Source organism: Benincasa hispida, chromosome 3 (genome assembly GCF_027475165.1).
Source record: "Benincasa hispida cultivar pf3 chromosome 3, pf3_genome.v1.1, whole genome shotgun sequence".
Lineage (NCBI taxonomy): Eukaryota > Viridiplantae > Streptophyta > Magnoliopsida > Cucurbitales > Cucurbitaceae > Benincasa > Benincasa hispida.
The window spans coordinates 72,914,927-72,937,222 of NC_143480.1; the positions used below are offsets into that span (position 1 = coordinate 72,914,927).

Sequence of the window (22,296 nt, forward strand, 5' to 3'; positions counted from 1 at the left end):
ATCTTTTTCTTCAGCAAAAAGGAGACCCACGAAAAAGGCCTTAATTTTGGAGAAGAAGGAAAAATTACAAGTTTGCCACTGCTCAATAATTACGATAATGCCATTTGACCTTTAATTTTTCAAAAAATCCAATAAAACCTACTTAAAAACCTTATTATTTTCTACAATTTGCTTATCTTAATTTAAGATTTATTTTTGGTAACATTTGTCAAGATGCTTATTTGGGTGTATGATATGTTGTGGAATGATTGTTTTGTTTAATATTTGTTTGAGACTAATTGAATGTTGGGTGTAGTTTTTTTATAAGTTTTATCTTAAGTATCAAAAACTTTAATAAAAATAGTGCTAATTGTTCAACTTATTGTCATTTTAAGTAATATGTTGCTTTCGAGGTGCCTTTAAAGTGGGACGGATCTATGAAGAGGTCACGGACACGTGCTCCCATCACATCGTGTGGTTTTACATATAAATATGTTATTTTTTATTAAATATATATATATAAAAATAATATTACATTGAGAATATATTTAACATGTGCCCCAGTGGAACTTTTCTTATTGGCGACCAGGATTCAAATCTTCTGAAAGATAGGTTTTTTTCCTGTTTTATTTTAACCAGTTTTTCTTCTATGTTCATGTTTGTATACAAATATTTTTAAAATTTTAAACTCACTATTTGATTATTGATTTTTAGTTTTTTAATATTAAAATATATAAATACCTTTTTTATATATAAATTTTTGTGATTATTTACTTTACCATTATTTTAAAATTATAGTCAAGTTAATACAAATTTGATTGTTAGTTTTTCAAATTTCGAATAATAAATATCTAAATTTTCAACTTTAACTCTAATAAATCTCTTAAAAATATCTAATAGGTCTATAAAGTTTCAATTTTAACTATCTAAAATTCTCATAAAATATACAAATGCTTAAAAATTAATCGTTGTATTGGACGAATTTTTTTTTTTTTGTTTCTAATTGAATCTCAAAATTTCAATTTTGTAGTCAATTGTTATATTAGTTTTTATGAAGTCCAGTACTGCATGTTAGACACACAATCAAGATGTCAATGATCTAGTATATATTTAAAGTTCAAAAACTATATATGATACAAATTGAGACGTTAATGAGCTAAAATTTTAACCTTATATAAAGTCGTATCCCCTAACATGAAATTTTGGATCTGCCTATATGTAAGTTAGTTATGCTCGTTTCAGCGATATTATATGATTTAAATATTATATCGATGCATCTAAAATTATATTTATATGAAATTGTGCCCCTTACAAAAAAAAATCCTGAATCTGCCAGTACTTTGAAGTCTTAACCTGAAAATTATGTCAATGGTTTGTGACTCAAGTGAACAACTTACATATTTTTGTGAAATCCTTAGCTTAGATATGTATTCGTGGAATACTTATGTTTTTTTCACTACTTATGAAAACCTCTAGCAACGGGTGACTTCAATGTGATGAAAAAAAACAATATTATGAACATTTTTTGGTTGATTTCAATATTATGTGATGTCAATTTCTTGTGTTAAATATTAGGTTATGAAGATCATAACTATAAAAATAAAAAAAATAAAAGAATTAAAAAATGGTAATCAAACTCTTGACGGAAAAAAACTATTGGTGGACAGTAGATTTCTTGACGGATCGTTTAGAGATTTCCATGAAAATTTGTTTACATTTTCAAATACAGATCTCCTAACGGTATAACAGCCATCAAATTATACCTACAAATGAAGCGTCGGGAGAGAACTCAAATCAATGTGGATGCCTTGGCGGTGATATCTCATGACGGCATGGGTTTACCGTCGGGTGATACACTATTTGCCGATGATGTAGTATCATCATCGAAAAATAAGAATTTTCAACGCCGTATGTATGTCGTCAAAAGATATAACTTTTTGTCGACAGTGGAGTTCTTTGCGTTGAGAGATACTCTCTGGACGGGGTTCTCCCAACGCCTTGTTCACTGTCGAGAGAGCCTTTACTAATCTTTTTTAGGGTCTATGCCAATGGTTTCCATCGTTGGGAAATGACTAATTCCTTGTAGTGTCAATTGAGACTTAAAAAATTGGAAAGATATATATGTAATTTAAGGGCTCTACTAGAAGTTAAGCAAACAAAAATATCATACTTTTTTAAATTACCAAAAATAGCACCAGATACTTTGACTTAATAACTCAACTCTACGTTCCAAACATAGATTTCCTAACTTCAGACTAAACAACTATTCAACCAAAATACAAACTTCCTAACTTTACAGACATGTTGATTTTAAACTTCAGAACTCAACTTAGCACCTTAAATAACTTCTAAATTTTAAGTTTGATTTCAATTTAGTTCATAAGTTTTAAAATATTATCATATTACCTTTGAAATTTGAGTTTTATTTCAACTGGGTATCCCTAGGTTTCAAAATTTACATTTTTAGGCTCAAATCTTCATTAAGTACCCATAGATAGTCTTTAGTGTTAACCAATATTAATTAATTTAAATAAATTAAAAAGAATTATAATAAAATAAATCTCTCTATCTTTTTTATCATGGTTGAAATTAGTTTTAAAATATCACTTCATAATTATTTTAAATTAATAAATAAACATTAACAGCAAAGGTTGAAACGAGTATTTGATAAAAGAAAATCAAGATTAAAAATGTAAATATTGAAACTTAAGGATCAAATTGAACCAAATTTTAAATCTAAACAATAAAATCGTAACATTTTGAATCCGTCGATTAAATTGTAATCAAACTCTATATTTATGAGTTAAAAATGTCATTTTGAAAATTTAATGATGGAATGAAAACTAAACCCAAAATACAAGAGCAATTGGGTTTTTTTTTTTTTTTTCCATAATCTTTTTTACTCTCTTTGACCATCAATATTTCCATCTTTCCTCGTCAAACAAGTTTGTCTAAATATATAACCGTCCACGTCAATTTTTCATGTAGTCTATTAATGAGTCTTAAACCTTTTTAAATTCAGTGGAATTTTTTAAACGAGACTCGTAATCAAAAGAGAATTTTTATAACTTAACTAACTATATTTTATCCAAAACTTCTTAATTTTGAGAGAACAAGTAAACCCTAAAATTATGTGGTAAGTATAAAGACTAAACTTAGGAATAAGGTTTGAAATATGGATGTTGAGGAAAATAATGAGGTCTCAATTTTATGGAAATATCGATGAGAATTTCAGAAAAATTTATGGAATTGAATGGAAATTGTTATATATATATATGTGTGTGTGTGTGTAAATGTCGATGTCGATGTGAGATCAAAATTTTTAAAAAATAAAAAATAATTTCAAATATTAAAAATTAATTAAAAAAATTAAAGGACATGAAATATTTGCATATAAATTATTGTGATTTGTTTACTATTAGATGAAGTGCATACAAAAATGAAAAAAAAAATCATAATATTAAATTAACATAATATCATAAACATAAAAAAATCATAACATTAAACATAAGAGGGATATAAAAAGATAACTTTAAACATAACACAACATAATAGAAAAGAAAGAAGAAAGAAAAAAAAAAAAAAAAAAAAAAAAAAAACTCTTCCAATAGATAGAGCTTGAGAGAAAATGAGAGGAAATTAGAGAACTCATATTAATTCAAGTTTAAGGTGAAATGATGTGAAAATTCAATAAAAAATATATGAATGAAAATATGTAGATTCTTGAAAATAAACATTTTGTATGGTAAAAGAAAAATAAAACCTTATCTTACACTTCCTAGCACTAGCATAAAGTTAATGGTTGGAAAAAAAAAATTCAAAATTCAAAATTCAAAATTCAAAATTTTAATGATATTACCAAACACCAATAAAAATTATATCGAAATGTCGGAAATTTTGAACGGATAATTTGAGAAAGGAAAAGAAAGGTGTAAGGAGTTAACATCGTGGAAGTGGTGGGTCGGCGCCGGCCAGGGCAATATGTGGCCTTGATTATTGTGGCATTGTGGGCGGTAGCCGTACAATTCTTTGTGGTTTGTTGTTCTAGATGTAATGTATCCACATTATCAAATGTGTAAACCGACCGAAGCTGCAGTACAAGTGCAGGACTAAAGTCATGGTACCCACCATAAACATTTAGAGATTCTCCAACATTTGCAGATTTATATATATATATATATATATCTACTCTTTATTGTCATTTTATAATTAAAATAAATATTATCAACTATATATTTTACTCTCTTTAATTATTTTTATTTTATTTGAAAAGATATTCAAAATTAAATTCATATTTATTTTATAGAAAAACATTAAATTAATATATATTACTGTTTTCTTTGAGAAAAATAAAAAATAAAATAATAAACCTATATTAATTTAAAAATAAATTCAAATTATAAGTTAAAATTATATTCAATTAATTATAAATTAATGAATAGTCGTAAAAGCATTCTTGGAATATTATGTAAATAGGTAGAAATCTTATAAAACAAACACAGTTATCCAAGTATTTCCAAATATTTTTAACATTCCTAAAAAATAAACATGGCTATATATGGGCGTCAGACATATGTAATTTTGGATATCTATAATTCCATACATTTAAAGATTTCGATTATCTACATTCACAAAAAAAAAAAAAAAAAAACAAATAAATGACCCCTAAAGAAATATTAATTTGGCTTCTATGATTCTTTTAGTACAAAAAAAAATGAGTAGAGAGATTTGAACTTTTGACCTCGTTGCAAATAGTACATATCCATTGAGTTATATTCACTGAAATTCTTTAATTATTGTGGTTAAATATATGTAATTTACAAATTAACTGTTAACAATTTTTGTTTTCATGTGACAATTTACAAATTCAACGTTAACATGGAAATGGTAGTTTTAGTATCTCTAAATTGTCAGAAGATAGCTTCGGAGCACAATGTTGTTGATCCATTTACAAAGGCCCTCACGGCTGCAGTGTCTGAGATCTTGTACTGGGCTTGTTTGTGCCCTAGTTTATTGTTTTGTGTACTTGTAATTTGATTATCTTGTACACCCCACTAGCTTTAGGACAAGTAGAAAATTGTTGGGGTTGATGCCCTAAATCTCGTAGGGTCCTGTAGTTTGTAAACACTTATATGAACAAATATTCTATGATTTATAATATATGATATTTTATTCACTTTTTTTTATGAAATATATGATATTTTCGTTACATTAACCACAAACCAATAAGCTAACATCCATGGTTATCGTTGTAACTTAAACATGTATGTGAAGAAATACAGGTGGATCATTTTTAAGTGATAATCTAAATGGTCTGTAGTATATGGATAAGACTGAGTACCTTATCTATGAGTATGACCCACTTTGTAGGTGTAATAAATGTTGTAAAGTGCTACAAATGATCTGATCCTGATCATTCATGTATTAGACATGCGAGTAGGGATATTCTATACAAAGGAGTTTATATAAGACCGGACCACAAAATGTTTAGTCTCGTTATATAACGTCGTTCATAATTGAGACTTTCATTTCACTAGGTTGACCATAGGTAACATGATCTTAATCTTGAGTGAGTTGTGAACTTCTGCCTATGAGGGAAGTCCTTTAATTTACATGGGTGAGAGTGGTCAGATAGCTGACTTAACAAGTCTATCATTTTAGGGATTTGTCTGATTGGGGAGCTGGGAACTCAGCTACACAAGATGGAATTCACTCTTTCTGTGAAGCAAAGATAAGTTGATAAATTGCTCCCTTAAGAACTGATTCCAGGTCTTGAACAATGTCGCGCCACACCCTCTCTTGGCCCGAGAGGGGTTTAGTCATAGTGGAACTATGATTTATTGTTTATTAGAGGGATCCGTGGTACTTAAAGAGTTAGATGTAACTATAGGGGCAAAACGGTAATTTGGCCCAATTGTAATTACGAGAAATTTGTGAAGGATCGTTGTACTATTGGTTGGTTATATCCAATGGACACATAAATATATCTGTAGTACGAAGAGTGCAGCTGTCGGTCTTTAGTGGAGTGCTCGACAGTTAACGGATGGTGGATAATGTGATTAAAGAGTTTAATCAGTTATTCACCTACCGTTGGAGCTTAAAGGTACAGGTTCGTAAGGTCCCCATGGTAGCTCAATGAATTTAAGTTCAGAATCAGTTTTTGGTTTAATTTGAAATGTTCAAATTAATAAGAGGGGATTTAATTATATATGATATGATTGACATAATGTGTTCGATACATTATTGTTTATTTGGAGGAATAAATATTTGAATATATGATTCAAATATATTTTCTATGAATAAAATTCATAGTTATTAAATTTAATATAAAATGCTATAAAATAGAGAAAAAGAACTATGATTTATATATTGTATACGGAAATTATTTGAAATGGAAAAAGTATTGAAAAAATTTACAAGATATAGCAAATTGTTTGAATTATCAATGATAGATGTTGATAGACACTGTTAGACTTCTATCAGTATTTATCAATATCACTGATAGACACTGATAGAAGTCTATCAGTGTCTATCAACGTCTATCATTGATAATTCTAAAATTTTGCCATATTTTGTCAATATTTTGGTTTATTTTTCTATATTTAAAAATAGCCCTATTGTATATGATACAATATTAAAACTATAGGTTATAAATATAATATGATAAGTAAGCTATCATATTTATTTATAATTATTAATTATTCAATAATTAACCATTTTTTTCTCTATAACCACCCTTAGTGGGTAGTTATTTAGTTTTGTGGTAAAAATTAGAAAAAATGAAATTTGTTTCATAATTCCAAAGAGAGACACAATTTTCGATCGAGTAACTACATGATTCTTTGAGAGACTAAATGATCGAGTAATATAGTCTATGCGATAGACTTAGTCGTCTAAACGACAACATTGTTCCCTTCTCGATCATCTTCCTCCTCTAACTCCAAACTTCCCCTCTAACCAAAATTAGCCATAGCCCACCACTCCTAGATTCTTATGAGGATACCAAGATCATCAAGTGGTAGTGTCCCTTTTTGATTCGAGGACTGCGTTGCTGTTTGCTACTGTTCGAGAAGAATTCGTGACTTGTTCGATGCGTTCGTGAACGAGTATGATCGAGGGATTAACTTGAAGAATGGTTCTTCAAAGGTTTAATCTCTAAACTTTGTTTTTATTTCAAAAGCATGCTGCAATTTAAGTTTTATGCATAATTTGTTCTTATATGACTGTAAATGTATGCGTTCAATCACAATGGAATTTAGATGATCCGTTTCCACTCAAAGGTTCTCTATAAATAGAGATCCTTCAGTATGAATCTCACAGTGTGAACTTTCTAGGGACATGAGAGTTGAATCAATATATCACATATTTGATTTTATAATGAACAACTTCCCTTTATTCACCTTGATCTTTATTCATGCAAACACTTTCCGAATGGAGGTCACCTCTAGGGTGACACGAAGCGTCGTATGAATCTCACAGTGTGAACCCTAGGGACGTAAGAATTAAAATCAAAATATTGTATATTTAATTTTACTCTGAACAACTTCCCCTATTCACCTAGATTTTGATTCATGCAAAAACTTTTCGAATGGAGGTCAATTCCAGGGTGACACGAAGCGAAACATGAATCTCGATGTGAACTCTTATGGATGCGAGAGTTAATAAAAATATATTGTATATGTTATTAATTTTCCACTGAGGTGCTTTAACAACATATCATATACGTTATTAAATTCCCACTGAATCATTTAGAAAACATATCATATATGTTATTAAACTCCCACTAAAATGCTCTACTTGTTTTTGGGTAATTCTTTACTTATGAATGTTCCGGCTAATTAAATAACCTAAGTCTAGATGATTTTTCCTAGTATAACTCTTATACCGGGATTAATCTATGATGTCTAGGTGATGAATCAATTTTATTACCTTACACCACTCATGCATGCTCTTAAAACTAGGGTTATTGACTTAGACGCAAGTTTGATCTCCAAGTAGGAGGTGTTCCGTAAACCGTTAACTTAAGTACCCCTAACCTTAGACAAGATCTCCCTAGGTAAGTAAATAACTCGTGTTTTATAAGTAATCGACCAATTCCAATTCTTAAAAAAGGCGATTGAATTGCACCAGTTAACCCTAGGTGAGCATGTATCTTATCTTTGTTATAGATTTTAAAAGTCTAGGTTATTTTATAATAAATATAAAATAAATTATAACATTTATACCCTAGAACCTTCATCTATAACATGCTTCCTTAAACAGTCATGCTTTAATATAACACTTAAGTCAATTGGACCGGTTGGTCAATATGCGCAGGGGCCGGTCAATGAAAGAAGGCACGTGGGTTGGAAGCCGGTTGCAAAGCGATCGAACGGGTCGGGTGCACGGATGGCAGATGCACGGGGCGAGAACCAGGTTGCAAACGGATCGGATCTTGGGCGACAGCTGGTGTGCGTGCAAGGACACCATCGAACCGAGTCGAGTATCGGGCTCTCGGGTCTGAAAGGCTACTTTCGGGTCTGGGAGCTAGCAAACGGGTCTACACTGATTTCTTCTCCAAATTGATGTTGTGCTCTTTGTTGGAACTGAGCAATTATAGCCTAATAACGACTCTAATGACTCTAGAAAATTTACAGATCCTTTGCCACACATTAATGTTCATAAACATATGAGCAATTACAAATTTCAACAAGAAATTAAAAGAAAATGAATGCCAAAAACGTAATATATCCACTTTAGCCCACAATGCAATCAATACATGAAAAAACGCCCACCAATATGCAATAGAACGTTATAAGCATGCTTTGATACCTATTGATGGAACATAAAAAAAGCATGTAAAAGTGGAAGCAAAGGATCGATAACGTTCTCATTACATAAAAAACAAGAATAAGCATGCATAAAAGGTTAGAAATTACAACCTTTTTAGAATCTACCGCAATCTTCCTCTCTTGAGCTCGATCGACACCACCAATGATAATTCCTCGCTATTCTTCGATTGAAGAATACGGTGGTGGGACCATTTTGTTTGTGAAGAAGAGAATTTCACTCTAGTAAAGTGGAGAGTAAAGAGATTTTGGTGGAAGAGTAAAAGTAAAAGTTAGAGAAGCATTTGTTTTCCACATTTCAGAAAACAAACTATTTAAAGACAAATTTCATGCAAAATCCTATTTTGCATATCTTCCACCTCAAAATCCACTAGCATGTAATCTTTAGATGTCAAGCTTTGGAAGTGTCATTTCAAAGTCCACTTAGTTAGTGGGAAATTCCAACAATTGGATTTTTCCACTAACTAATTTAAAAAATAAATAAATCAATCTTTTATGAAAGATATTTTCAAAATTTAGAAAATATTTAAGAATAAATTTAATATCACATATTAAATTATTTTTGACACCTAACTTTGATTAATCATATTAATTAAGTTTAGAAAACACTTTCATGCTAATATTCAAGAATACTCTAAAAAATAATTAATAAATTAATTATTGAATTGTAAATTAAATCTCATATAAAATACAATTTTATCTAAAGTTCGAATTTGAACATTTCAAATTCTCACTTCACCGAGTTCTTCAATTTTGTCCTTATTGAGCTAGCAAGGAGACTCGATGGACCTACAGAGACCATGGGCTCCAACGATCCGAGACTAACTAGTCAAACTCTTTAACGTAGTTAATCAACATTCGTTAACTAACAGGACTGTCCATTATAGCCTGTAGTTGCACTCTCTTCACTGTAGATATATTATGTGTCCATTTGATATAACCATAATAAGTAAGTCAAGCCTTCACAAGTTGTTCAGAATGATGGCTGGGTCAAAAGCTATTTTACCCTCGAGATTACATCTTGTTCCTTAAGTCCCACTGATCCTCTTATGAACAATTGGCTTGTGATCCAATCACTAAACCAAGTTCCTCTCAGGAAAATGAAAGGGTGGGGCTCTTGTTCAAGACCCGAAGTCAGCAATTAAGGGAACAACCTCTCTACTATCACTAAAAGTGGGTAGGTTTGAATTTCATCTTGCACCCTATGTCCCCAATTATCTACCCGGTCTTACCCTAAAATGGGAGGCTTATTGAGCCGGTGCTATTGAGCCAATCCTCATCCATGAAAATATAAGGATATCTCGAATAAACAGGAGTTCATAGTTAGCTTAGGATTAAGGTCAAGTTACCTAGGTCATCGCTTTGAAATGGTCAGTCTTAAACAATAAACAGTGTTATAAAGTAAAAGTGACTTAATTCTTGGTCCGATCTTATGCAAACTCATTGCATAGGACGCCCCCGCTCCTCATGTCAATACGTGAACAAATCAGGATCACTTCGTTTGTAGCACTTTACAACAAATTATAACAACTACAGAGTGGGCCGCATCCGATAGTGTTACCAGAATATGGTACCCAACATTATTCGTATACTATAGACTGGAAATTTATTGAACTTGATCCACTCTTTTGTCTCCACATAAAGTTCATGTATTCATATAACAGCCATGGATCTTTAGTTTATTGGATTTAGACTTTACAAGTGCAATTCACATATTCAATAACAATTTTGTTGAATAAACGTCAATAACATCTTTATTGATAATATAATATGTTTAATATGACAAACTTGAATTTTAGGACATACAACCCAACTTCTTTTCTCCAGGTAGCGGTCAACTCCCCAGAAGGTAACTCTGCTGCTGCTCCACCACTCAATAGCAAGGACTTTAGTTTTCTAAACCATTTTGGTGTTTTTCTGTAATTATTTGTACACATGTTTTTGTTCATATAGGGACTAGATTGTGAGTTGGGGTTCTTAAGATCCAATGTTAGGTTCATTCTGTTTATGTTACTAATGTATGAAACCTTGATGGATGTGACTGTTGGTCATTGAGTATTTTATGCATGTTTGTTGTTATTAGGGTTTCTAGACAGGCTAAGCATGTTAGTAGGTAGTAAGTGTCAACAAAAGGGATGGTAACTACTGCAGTCATATATACTTTTAGATTAAAAGAATAGTCTAGGAGGGGGTGTGACAAGATGGTATTAGAGCCCAAGGTTTTGAGAGAAAGAGAGAGAATTCATACATTAGTTTAGGTCCCTAAAGTGAGTCCCTAACATGTGTACTTATTAATTAAGTAAAATGTTGAAAAGAAGTGGCAGGCTGAGCAAACAGACAATAGAGGGGGATTCTGACCCTACCGCTAGAGGTCCCGAGGTTAGAAGAGATCCAGACTCTAGTAGAAGAAGAGGTAAAGGTCCAGTGATTCTTAACACGTCCTCGGAGAGTGAGTCGAGTACACCACAGATGAGAGCAGATCCTCATCTAGAGGACAGGGTATTTGATAAGATCGGCCAGAGGTTACCGAAAATCGTGGGTTCGGTTTAGGCAGACCTAGAGAAGAAGTATGGCATTGAGAGGCTAAAATCCTTATATGCGACGACGTTTGATGGTGCCATGTATCTAGCAGATACTGAGGTCTGGTTAGATCTGATCGAGAAATGTTTTAATGTGATGAGATGCCCAAATGACCGTAAGATTGGGTTGGCGGTGTTTCTATTGCTGAAAGAAGCTGAAAGATGGTGGAAAGTAGTAGGGGCCAGGAGTAGTAGTTTAGAGGCTATGACTTGGCCAGAGTTTAGGAAAGTTTTCGAGGATAATTATTATCCGACGTCCTTCAGGGAAGCTAGAAGGGACGAGTTCCTCAGCCTGGTTCAGAGATTGATAACGATCGTTGAGTACGAGCAAAAGTTCATGGAGTTATCATAGTATGTCCTTTTGATTATAGTGGAAGAGAAGGAGCATTGTAGGAGATTTGAGAACGGACTAAAGAAGAAGATCCGTACTCTAGTTACTTCCACGGCTAATTGGGTAAATTTCACTCATTTAGTTGAGATGACTAACAGGGTCAAGAGGAGTAACTGACATAGACCAGTCCTAGGGAAGTAAGGATGAGTAGTAGAGGTTTCTAGTAGAATCGAGAGGTAGAAGTTTTAGACCTTCGTTCTCTGGACAGACAAACCAGAGAGGTTAGGATGGTGCAAGCCAGCAAGGTTCGAGTCAGAAGAGATCTAGACCTATAGCTGAGATAGCTAGTAGATCAGTGACTGGTGTACTAGCGAGTCAGTGGCTAGTACTAGTAGGAAGCCACTTTGTGCGCAATATGCTAAGCATCACTCTGGGACATGTTACAACGAAAGAAACGTCTGTTTTCAGTATGGACAGATGGGGCATTTAAAGAGGGATTGTCCCTAGTTAAGCCGTGAGGCTCAGTTAGAGGAAAGAGTAGTCTTCTAGACTGTGGAATAGTCTAGAGTAGCTGGAGCTAGAGGTGAGGGTTTCAATGGAGCCAAGCAGAATGTGGTAGCAAGATGACCCCAGCAACAAGGTAGAGTTTACGCAATGACGCATCGAGAAGCTGAGAAGTCTCCAAACGTGGTGACTGGTATAGTAACTTTATGTAACCAGTCTTCTTATGTATTATTTAATCCTGGTGCCACGTACTCATTCATATCTAGCATATTTGTATTAGAGTGCTCAAGTTCATGCTCGAGGATTTGTTTATCTCTAAACCTGTTGGTGATGTTCTAGTGGTGCATGAGTACTATAGGAATTGTGAGTTAGCTATTGGAAATCAGAGTGTATGGGTTGACCTGATTCCACTAGAGTTATTAGAGTTTGATTGTTTCAAAAGGGAAATAGTCTTTAGAAGACCAGGTGCACAGGAAATTTTATTTGTACGAAATAAAAGAAAACTTCCAGAAAGCTTGATATTAGTAGTGAAGGCTAGGAAACTACTAAGCAAAGAATGTGAAGCTTATTTGGCTCACATAGTATTTTCATAAGATAGGAAGCTGAAACCCAAGGGTGTACGAGTGGTACAGGAGTTCTTAGTGAAAGAGTAAAACAACATACAGTAGAAGTATCAAGGATCCATAAGCTTTCTAATTCACTAATTTTAGCAAAAACTAAAGCATGCTCTTCTAAAAAAAAAAGGTTTTATGAACATACCTTTGATGAACTCTTCAAGATAACACATGTTCAACTGTTGTCTGCCCTTGTTATCAACGTGAACCATCTCAAAGCCTTCCCTACTAGGCTCTTGGAGTTTTAGACAGAGTTATGGGACTCAAGCACAACTTGAAGAAGTGAGAAAACCAGAGAAACTCACAGCAGCACAGCCAAAGAAGACAACTTCTTCTTCAGAGAAAATTCTTTCGAAATTATGTTCATTATCCCCTTCTCCAATAACTCCATTCTACTTTATATAATAGATGAACATGCAAAGTGATGGAGTGTATGGCTTGCAGCTCATGCTTGGAGAATCAAGGTCAAGAAGATAATGCATTTTGTGTGAGCATAAAGATGATGGTAATGGAAAATACCCATTTTCCATTTTTGTGCAATCATGCAAATGATTTTCATTTTCTTTTTAAAACCAAAAATGATATTAAATCATTTTAATTCAAAATTTTATTTTCATAAATTAATTTAAAATAATAATTAATTTAATATCAAATATTAAATTAATTTTTACACAATAATCATCTTTATATATTTAAATCATATTTAAATATTTATTCTCTTGTTCCGTTTAATTTGAATATTTCAAATTAATCTCTCAAGTTACCCTAAAGCTTATCCATTTACGAGCTAGTAGGGGGACCTCACGGACCTACAGATCATGGGCTCCAACAATTCAAGATTAATCGGCTAAACTCATTAGTCTGATCTAATCCCCATTCGTTAATTAATGGGACACTCCACTATAGCCCATAGTTGAACTCCTCTCACTGTAGATATATTATGTCCACTTAATAACTATAAACAGTAAGTCGATCCTTCACAGGTTATTCGTAATCACAGCTAGGTCAAAAATATCGTTTTACCCCTGTGACCACATCTTGTTCCTTAGGTTCCTACTGATCCTCTAATGATAGTACTTAAGACCTGGAGACCTGGAGAGGCTCCGATTGTTTAAGACCTGGAGATAGTACTTAAGAGAACAACCTATGTGCTAACCCTAAATAGGATAGGAGTGAATTCCATCTTGCAAGGCTATGTCTCCAACTATTCATCTGGTCTTATCCCCAAAATGGTAAGTTTATTTAGCAGTGCTGTTGGACTACTCTCACCGTCTACGAATCAAAGGATAATCCCGAACAAACAGGATCAGGATTAATTTAGTTAACCTAGGTTATATAATAAATGAAAAAAGTCAGTTTTAACAGTAAACGATTGTTATAAAGAAAAGTGACTATTTTTGTGGTCCAGTCTATATGCAAACTCATTGCATAGGATGCTCCCACTCTCATGTCTCAACATGAACAATTTTTGGATCACATCGTTTGTAGCACCTTACAACTTCTTGTAACAACTACAAAGTGGGCCGCATCCAATAGTGTTACCAGGATGAAATACCCAATTTCATCCATATACTTATTAGACCATTTAGGCTATATACTGCCAATTTGATCCTGTTTATGTCACTACATACAGTTACAACATTCATACTATAACCAAGGATGCGTTTATTGGATTTTCATAATAAGATGCAAAATTAACAAGTCATTGTTATTGATTAAATAGAAATGTTTAACACGAACTGCGAGTTCTAGGACATTCCCAACACTTAGATGTATTCCCTGACAAGGAAGTTGAGTTTACTATTGATTTGATTCCAGGTACAACTTCTATTTCCCAGGCACCATATAGGATGGCGCCACTAGAGTTGAAGGAATTGAATGTTTAGCTGGAGGAGTTGGTAGACAAGGGGTATATCAGACCTAGTGTGTCACCCTGGGGAGCGCCAGTCTTATTTATAAAAAAGAAAGACAGTACTTTCAGACTATGCATAGATTATAGATAGTTGAACAAGGTGACAATCAGGAACAAGTACCCATTACCCTTTATAGATGATCTCTTTGATCAGTTGAAGGGAGCCACAATGTTCTCCAAGATAAACTTGAGATCGGGTTATCATTAGTTGAAGGTAAAGGAAGCGGATGTTCTGAAAACGGCGTTCAGGACCAAGTATGGGCATTACAAGTTTCTAGTGATTCCATTTGGATTGACGAATGCCCCTACAGTGTTCCTGGACCTCATGAATGGGGTATTTCATCCATACCTAGATCGGTTTGTGACAACCTTCATTGATGATATTCTAGTTACTCCAATAATAGGAAGGAACATGTGGAACATCTAAAAATAGTATTGCAGATGTTGCGAGGGAAGGAATTATTTGCTAAGTTTAGCAAATGAATTTCTGGTTAGATTAGGTGATATTTCTAGGGCACATAGTCTCAACAGCGGGAGTTAGTATAGATCCCCAGAAGATGGAAGCCATAGTTAATTGGGAGCGACTCACTATTGTATTAGAGATACGTAGTTTCCTTGATTTGGCAGGTTACTATAGGAGATTTCTAGAAGGTTTATCTAAGATAGCCATTTTGTTGACGAACCTAACTAGGAAAGATGTAAAAATCGAGTGGTCACCGAAGTGTGAGCGTAGCTTTCAAGAGTTAAAGCAAAGATTAGTATTAGCACCAGTGCTTACTTTACCTACTTCAGGTAAAGAGTTTGAAATTTATTGTGATGCATCTCGACAGGGATTAGGTTGTGTGCTGATGCAGGAAGAAAAAGTGGTAGCTTATGCCTCTTGTCAGTTGAAGAAACATGAGTGCAATTATCCTACACATGACCTGAAGCTAGCAACAATTGTTTTAGCCTTGAAGCTGTGGAGACATTACTTGTTTGGTGAGCGTTGTCTTATATTCACTAATAATAAGAGTCTTAAGCATATCTTTGATCAGAAAGAATTGAATATGAGACAAAAAAGATGGATCAAGTTGATCAAAGACTATGACTGTATGATTGATTATCGCCCAGGTAAGGCAAATGTGATGGTGGATGATATAAGTAGGAAATCAAGAATAGCTAAGGCTGCTATTTGTTCAGTAAGAGGAGTGTTGTTGCATAAGTTGCGGAGTGCAAAGGCGGCTTCAGTAGTTAGCTAGTCAGGAGGTTTATTAGCTTCATTCCAGGTACGACCTACCTTAGTTGATGACATCTTACTTGAACAATTAGAAGATCCTGATCTTCAAAAGGTAGCAGAAAAAGTAGGTAAAGGCCGAAGGACTAATTATCAATTAAGAACAGATGGGGTGCCACTCAAGGAAGGTAGGGTATGTGTACCTAATGCTTTAGTACTTAAGTAGGCGATTCCGGAAGAGGCACATAGTTCAACTTTGCTATGTATCCAGGAATTACGAAGATGTATAGAACATTGAAGAAGTCGTACTGGTAGCCTGATTTGAAAAAAGAGATAATAGAGTATGCTGATAGATGTTTAGTATGTCAATAGGTTAAACCTGAGCGGCAGAGGCCAGCAGGATTACTTAATCCACTCCCAGTGCCAGAGTGGAAGTGGGAGCATGTTATGATGGATTTTTTTATGGTTTGCTTAGGACGTCGGCAGGTTATGACAGCATATGGGTGATTGTTGATAGATTAACGAAGATAGCTAAGTTCTCACCAGTGAAGATTACTTTCACCCTAGACAGACTAGCAAAGCTATATGTTGACAAAATAGTAAGTCAGTTTGGAGCTCCAATTTCGTTAGTATCAGATCGAGATTCACGGTTTACATCAATTTTCTAGCCTAGTTTATAGAAGGCTATGGGTTCCAAGTTGTATTTCAATACAGCTTTTCATCCACAGTCAGATGGACAGTTGAAGCAGACGATATAGATGTTGGCGGACATGCTAAGAGCATGTCTTTTACAATTTAAGGGTAGTTGAGATATGCATTTGTCATTGATCAAATTTGTGTATAAAAATAGTTATCATTTGAGTATCGGGATTGCTCCATATGAGGCTCTATACGGAAGACCATGCAGGACTCCAGTATGTTGGAATGTGGTTGGAGAAAAGAAGCTCTTAGGCCCAGAACTTGTTCAACAGACATCTGATGGTGTTAAACTTATCAGGGAAAATCTTAAGATAGCTCGAGATAGGTAAAAGAGTTATGCTGATAAGTAAAGAAGAGAGTTAGAGTTTGAAGTTGGAGATCAGGTATTCCCTAAGTTATCTTCGTGGAGAGGAATACTTAGGTTCAGAAGGAAAGGGAAGTTAAGCCCAAGGTACATCGAACCTTACAAGACAATAGAGCATGTCCGTCCAGCGACCTACAGGCTAGAGTTACCTCCAGAGTTATCTCGTATCCATGATATTTTCCATGTCTCAATGTTGAGGAAGTATATGCCAGATCCTACCATGTGTTACCTGTGCAACCAGTACAATTAAAGAAGAATCTGTCATACGAGGAATAACTGATAGAGATTCTAGATAGAAAAGAGAAAGTGCTAAGAAACAAAATAATACCTTTAGTAAAGGTGTTATGGAGGAATCATGGCATTGAGGAAGCCACGTGGGAAGCAGAAGAGCAAACGAGGATGAAATTTCTTAAGGGGGAGGAAATTATGAACCCTGAACCCTACTTTCCCTACTTAAATATGTCCATTGATGTGTTTGGTTGTTAAATGATTAACTGCCGAGTTAATGTCAAATTGTAGGGAAATTGGGTGAGGAATAAGAAAGAAAAGAAGGAAAGGTTAGGTTGTGAAGCATGGCTCTCGGATGAATTTTGAGTTAGCCTAAGCAAGGGAAAATTTGGCTAAGTATTATGGAGTGGCCTTATGCGTTGGTCTTGCTCTTAGAGGTTAGATGAGCTCTAGAGGAGGCCAAGTATGGCCGAGTGTGTGGGAGCTAGGCATTGGAGTTGTGCACACCAAAGTGGTCTTGTTAGGTGCATGTGACCTATGCATTAACAAGATGTGTGGCAGCTAAGGGCATGAGAGGTTAGTGAATATGTGGCAAAATTGTACTAGGCGTGGGCAAGGGAAGATGCAAGGAAAGGTGGCTGTCTAGGCATTGGCGCAAGGACTAGATGATGAACTAGTGCATGCATTCAAGAGATGAGTGATGGCTGTGAGCTTGTGCATTGGAGGTTAGCATACAATGTGGGCATGCAGCAAAGCAAAGCCTTGAGTGTTGGCATGACAAGGCATTGGCTTAGGTGCAAGCTAGGTTTGGTGCGATGATCAAGGCTTAACATGCGATGATGAGAGGTTGCACTGATCCACCTTGCAAGGTCTAGCAAGATGATGCGATGATGTTGAAGGCCAAGAGGCCAAGGCATCAGCATTCAGTAAAGGTGTTGAGTGAGGCATGAGATGGCACAAACGTTGGAGACATGCATTGAGGTTGGCTTGCGGGTGAGGGCTGTTATGCGTTGAAGTTAGCTGAAGGAAAGGCTTACATTGATAGCAAGGAGAGCTGATAAGCCTTGATCACCTTTTAAAGAATCCAGCTATATCGGTTTAGTGGGATCAGCCCATTAAGTGGCTAATGTGGCAGCCTATTAAGGATGCATGGTTGGCAGATTCAAGTATAAAAGGGGATGCTAAATTCAAACATCTGTTTTGAGCAAACCACTCGAGCATTTGAAGAGATTTTAAAACCATCTGAAAGATGAAAGAGTCTAGTTAATGGTGGAAGGCTTCAAGAAGAAGAAACCAATGGGAACTAGCTGAAAATTTGAAGAAAGTGCAAGAAGGTCGAGCTCTCGGGTAATCCAGAGTCGGTGCTAAATTTTTGAAGTTTTCGACCAAACCATGAAATATTATGAGCTTAAATTTTAAGGTAAGTATCTTGAGACATTTTTGAGTAAGTTTGTAGAAGGAAGTTTCTTGAGAAAAGCTCTGGAAAATGAGTGATTTGAAGAGAAATTTGAGTTTGGAATTCTTTGAACAAGCAAGGAACTGCTTAAGTTGAACAAGTTGGCAGCTTGAGGTTGGATGCGTGCGTGCTGGCTGAAGCAAGCCTTGGCATGTATTGGGGCTGTGCGTGGGGTTGTGTAGGCGACTGTGAGTGTCATGGATGCCCAAGGGAAGCTCTAGGCGTTAGTGTGCAACAAGTGGACGCCTAAAGCAAGGCAAAGCCGAAGGTGGGGCATGCGTTGACAATAGTGTTGAACACCTAGAAGGCATGTGTTGGGAAGTGAAGTCTTTTACTAAGAAGATCATAAGTTTATTTATGAAAGTTAGTCTCAAAATGAAGACATTTTTAAGTAGCTAAAGTATAATGTTGTGTCCATAAGGTTGACACCAATAGGCGAAGCTTATCATCCGCTAAGGAGTTGCCAAATGCTGTGAGTGACTAAGTATTTATTATGTTTTAGAAATTCATTTTTGAAATGAAAAATTTATCTCATGCTAAGTTATTTTACAAAGATTTTTCCAAGCAAATGTATGATTCCAAACACATACTAACTCTTCAAAGTGAAGCTTTATAGCATGTTTCAGTTAGAAACCATTTCAAGAACACGAGGCATGCATTGGTAGTGATGTTTTGAGTTTGAATGTTGAACTTTGCTCATGTTGTTATAATTTAAGCTTACATGATTCAGTAAAAGAGATTTTGATACGTCAAGCTCGATACTAAAGGACTTAGAGAAGGTATAAGAGCAGTAGTACCTAAGGTATGATGTTTGCATTTTGAAATTCAATTAACCTATTTTTGGCCAATTAATAGAGGTTCTGTTGGAATCAGCCTCTTACTCCACTATTGCTACCTACTAGTTTTAGTTGTAGTTAGAGTATTAAAAATTTCATTTTCTTTGGATAGGATAAAATTCACGACACCTATTCTTTAGCCCAAAAAATTGGACCATGAAATAGTCACTTTTCTATAAAGCAACCAACTATTTCATCATCGCTGACCTGAGATAATTCATTCTTAACCTTGAGCTAACTATGAACTCCTGTTTATTCGGGATTATCCTTTAATCTGCATGGGGTGAGAGTGTCTCATCATCGTTGCTCGATAAGCCTTCTATTTTAGGGGTAGGATTGGGTAAATAGCTAAGAACATAGTCTTGCAAGATGAAATTCACTCCTACCTAAATTTAGGGATAGTAGATTGGTTGTTCCCTTAAGTACACTGGCTCCTAGTCTTGAACAAGGGTTTGGATTTTTATATGTAATATAATTAAAGTTTTATTATCAAATTAAACAAATTTGGAGAGTTGAAAATATTTAAATTTGATTTAAATATTGAATATATGAATATGGATTATATATAAATTAATTTTTAAATTAATTAAATTAATTAATTAATTAAATTTGAATTTATGAAATTCAATTTTAAAATTAATTTTTACAAATCAATTTACTTTTTTTTTATTAAATTATTTAATAAATAAATAAAGAAATAAATATTAAAATTTGATAGTGGGTTTCTCCCACATTATCCAATTTTAAACACCTAATCAATTTTTGCAAGTGAATGGTTAATTCCATTTGCATGTGAACTTTGTATAAAAGAAAAGTTTTAATTAGATTAAAGCTTAATGCAAAAATTCTGAAGTTGATGAGAATTTATATGTTTTGAAATTCTATATTTTTCCTTTCGAAACCTAAAAATCCATCCAATTTCATCTCAATTTGGGTTCCACCACTTAATCTAAGGTGAAGAGAATAGTAAAAAAGCTCTTGTGGTTGTCTATACTAAGATTCCAAAAAGAAATTCATAATGGATCAAAGTAATTAAGAGAATTCTTCAAAGGTTGTATACTAACCCTAATTTAGGGAAAAACTAATATTGCATGCTAATTCACTAAAATTAATGTAGTTAGATTGCTTCCATATGTTGAATGTCAACACTAACACTACCTTGCTCGAGGATGATCAAGAATTAAGTTGGGGTATTTGATAGCATCAAAATGTGGTATCTCTCACTACTTAATTCAAGGTCGTTATAGTGTTTAATGTGTTTATTTAGTGCTTTTACATGTTTCAGGCACATTGAAGGTAGAATCAGTCATTATGGACCGTTTGAGGTTAATTTGGAGCAATTAGGAGCTAAAAAGAGCATTAGAGCTTCAATGGAGAAAAAATGACGAAAATGCCCCTAAAGGTGTAGTACTCAGTGTCGTGGCGACAACATGCGACGTTGTTTCCAGTAGAACATATTTTGGTGTAGCACCATGGCGCTATCTTGTAGCGTGGCAGTGCTACGAACTATGACGGATGCGTGTATGCACCTTAATACTGTAATGTTTGCCTAACTGTCGCGACCCCGTCAGCCTGCTATAAAAAAATTAGGTCGTTTTTACGAATTATTACGCCGCTTTTTCATTTTCTTCACCTCTATTTTTCTCCTCTCCGGACGGTAGTTTTTCTTCCATTCTTGTCAACATTGAACCTTAATAGCTTGATTTGAGGATAATTAGTGGCTAAGGTAAGTACTCTAGCTTGGGTTCCCTTTTGGTTTAGTTGTGAGACTTGTCCTAATCAACATTGTTCAAACTCTTTGTTTATAGGCTTCAATATGATTGTATTGAGTATGATTAGTCCCTTCTTGCTATTGATTGACAACCAATACGTAAATTTGGCTTTTCTATGCTTTAGATTTATCATTGATTAAGGTAATAAATCAACTTGAAGCAAAAGGTTAGTTTAACTTGCTCAATGTGAGTCGACCATCGATGAGTATTGCTTTAATCGAACTTGATTTGAAACTGTATTGAAAAAATTAATTACACGATGGAAATTAGTTTTAGTTTGTTCATCGTTGCACATCCTTAAAACTTAATGCTATTAGTCAAATTTTGTGGAGCGGATTCGTTTTCTATGCATTTTGACTAATTAGGTAATCTAAATGATTAATTAGGATTCTAATTAATTTGGCAAGGCTTAAGCATAGTATGTTTGATCTTGAGTTCAATGATCGATGAAACTAATTGGGGAAACATAAGTCAAACCTGAGCTACATATTTTCACTATTTTTTTTATAAATCTCTTTCTACCCATTATACTCATTTAATTTCATGCAAATTTATTTTCAATTGCAACTACTTCAAACAATCCCCTCTTTCGGTTACTACACTATAAGTTTTTGAATTAAGAGATCATCGTGGCTTCTTGTGGATTGACTCCGTACTTCCCTTTGCGAAATTTAGTAGAGTAAGGCACAAAATTTATTTGGTTCGGATCGTGGGGTTTTTTAGATTTTCTAACGGCCTCAACCAGATTTTAAACTATATGACATACATTATGCAATATATAAGAAATTAATTATACATCATATGTATAATTAATTAAACAGTAAAACTGAACCAAATTTTGGCACACCTAAAAATTAATTAAATAAAATAATAATATTATATAAATTTAATTAATTGAAATAAAATAAATTACGTGAAAAACGAAAAAAAAAAAAAAAACAGGTTAAAAACTGCTACAAAGCGTCTCTAGGATTCAAACCG

The 22,296-nt window shown here is 34.1% G+C and overlaps 1 protein-coding gene across 1 annotated transcript; it reads left to right on the forward strand.

Annotated features, from left to right (window-relative positions):
* The first annotated feature begins 12,371 nt into the window (after nt 1–12,371).
* LOC150037518 (uncharacterized) lies at nt 12,372–20,928 on the forward strand. Its single transcript, XM_090312032.1, has 9 exons — nt 12,372–12,414; nt 14,902–15,081; nt 15,375–15,725; nt 15,858–15,925; nt 16,013–16,148; nt 16,447–16,585; nt 16,675–16,743; nt 16,811–16,984; nt 20,829–20,928. Exons 1-9 carry the CDS (start codon nt 12,372–12,374, stop codon nt 20,926–20,928), a joined length of 1,260 nt encoding a protein of 419 aa, XP_090168158.1.
* Nucleotides 20,929–22,296: the final 1,368 nt, after the last annotated feature.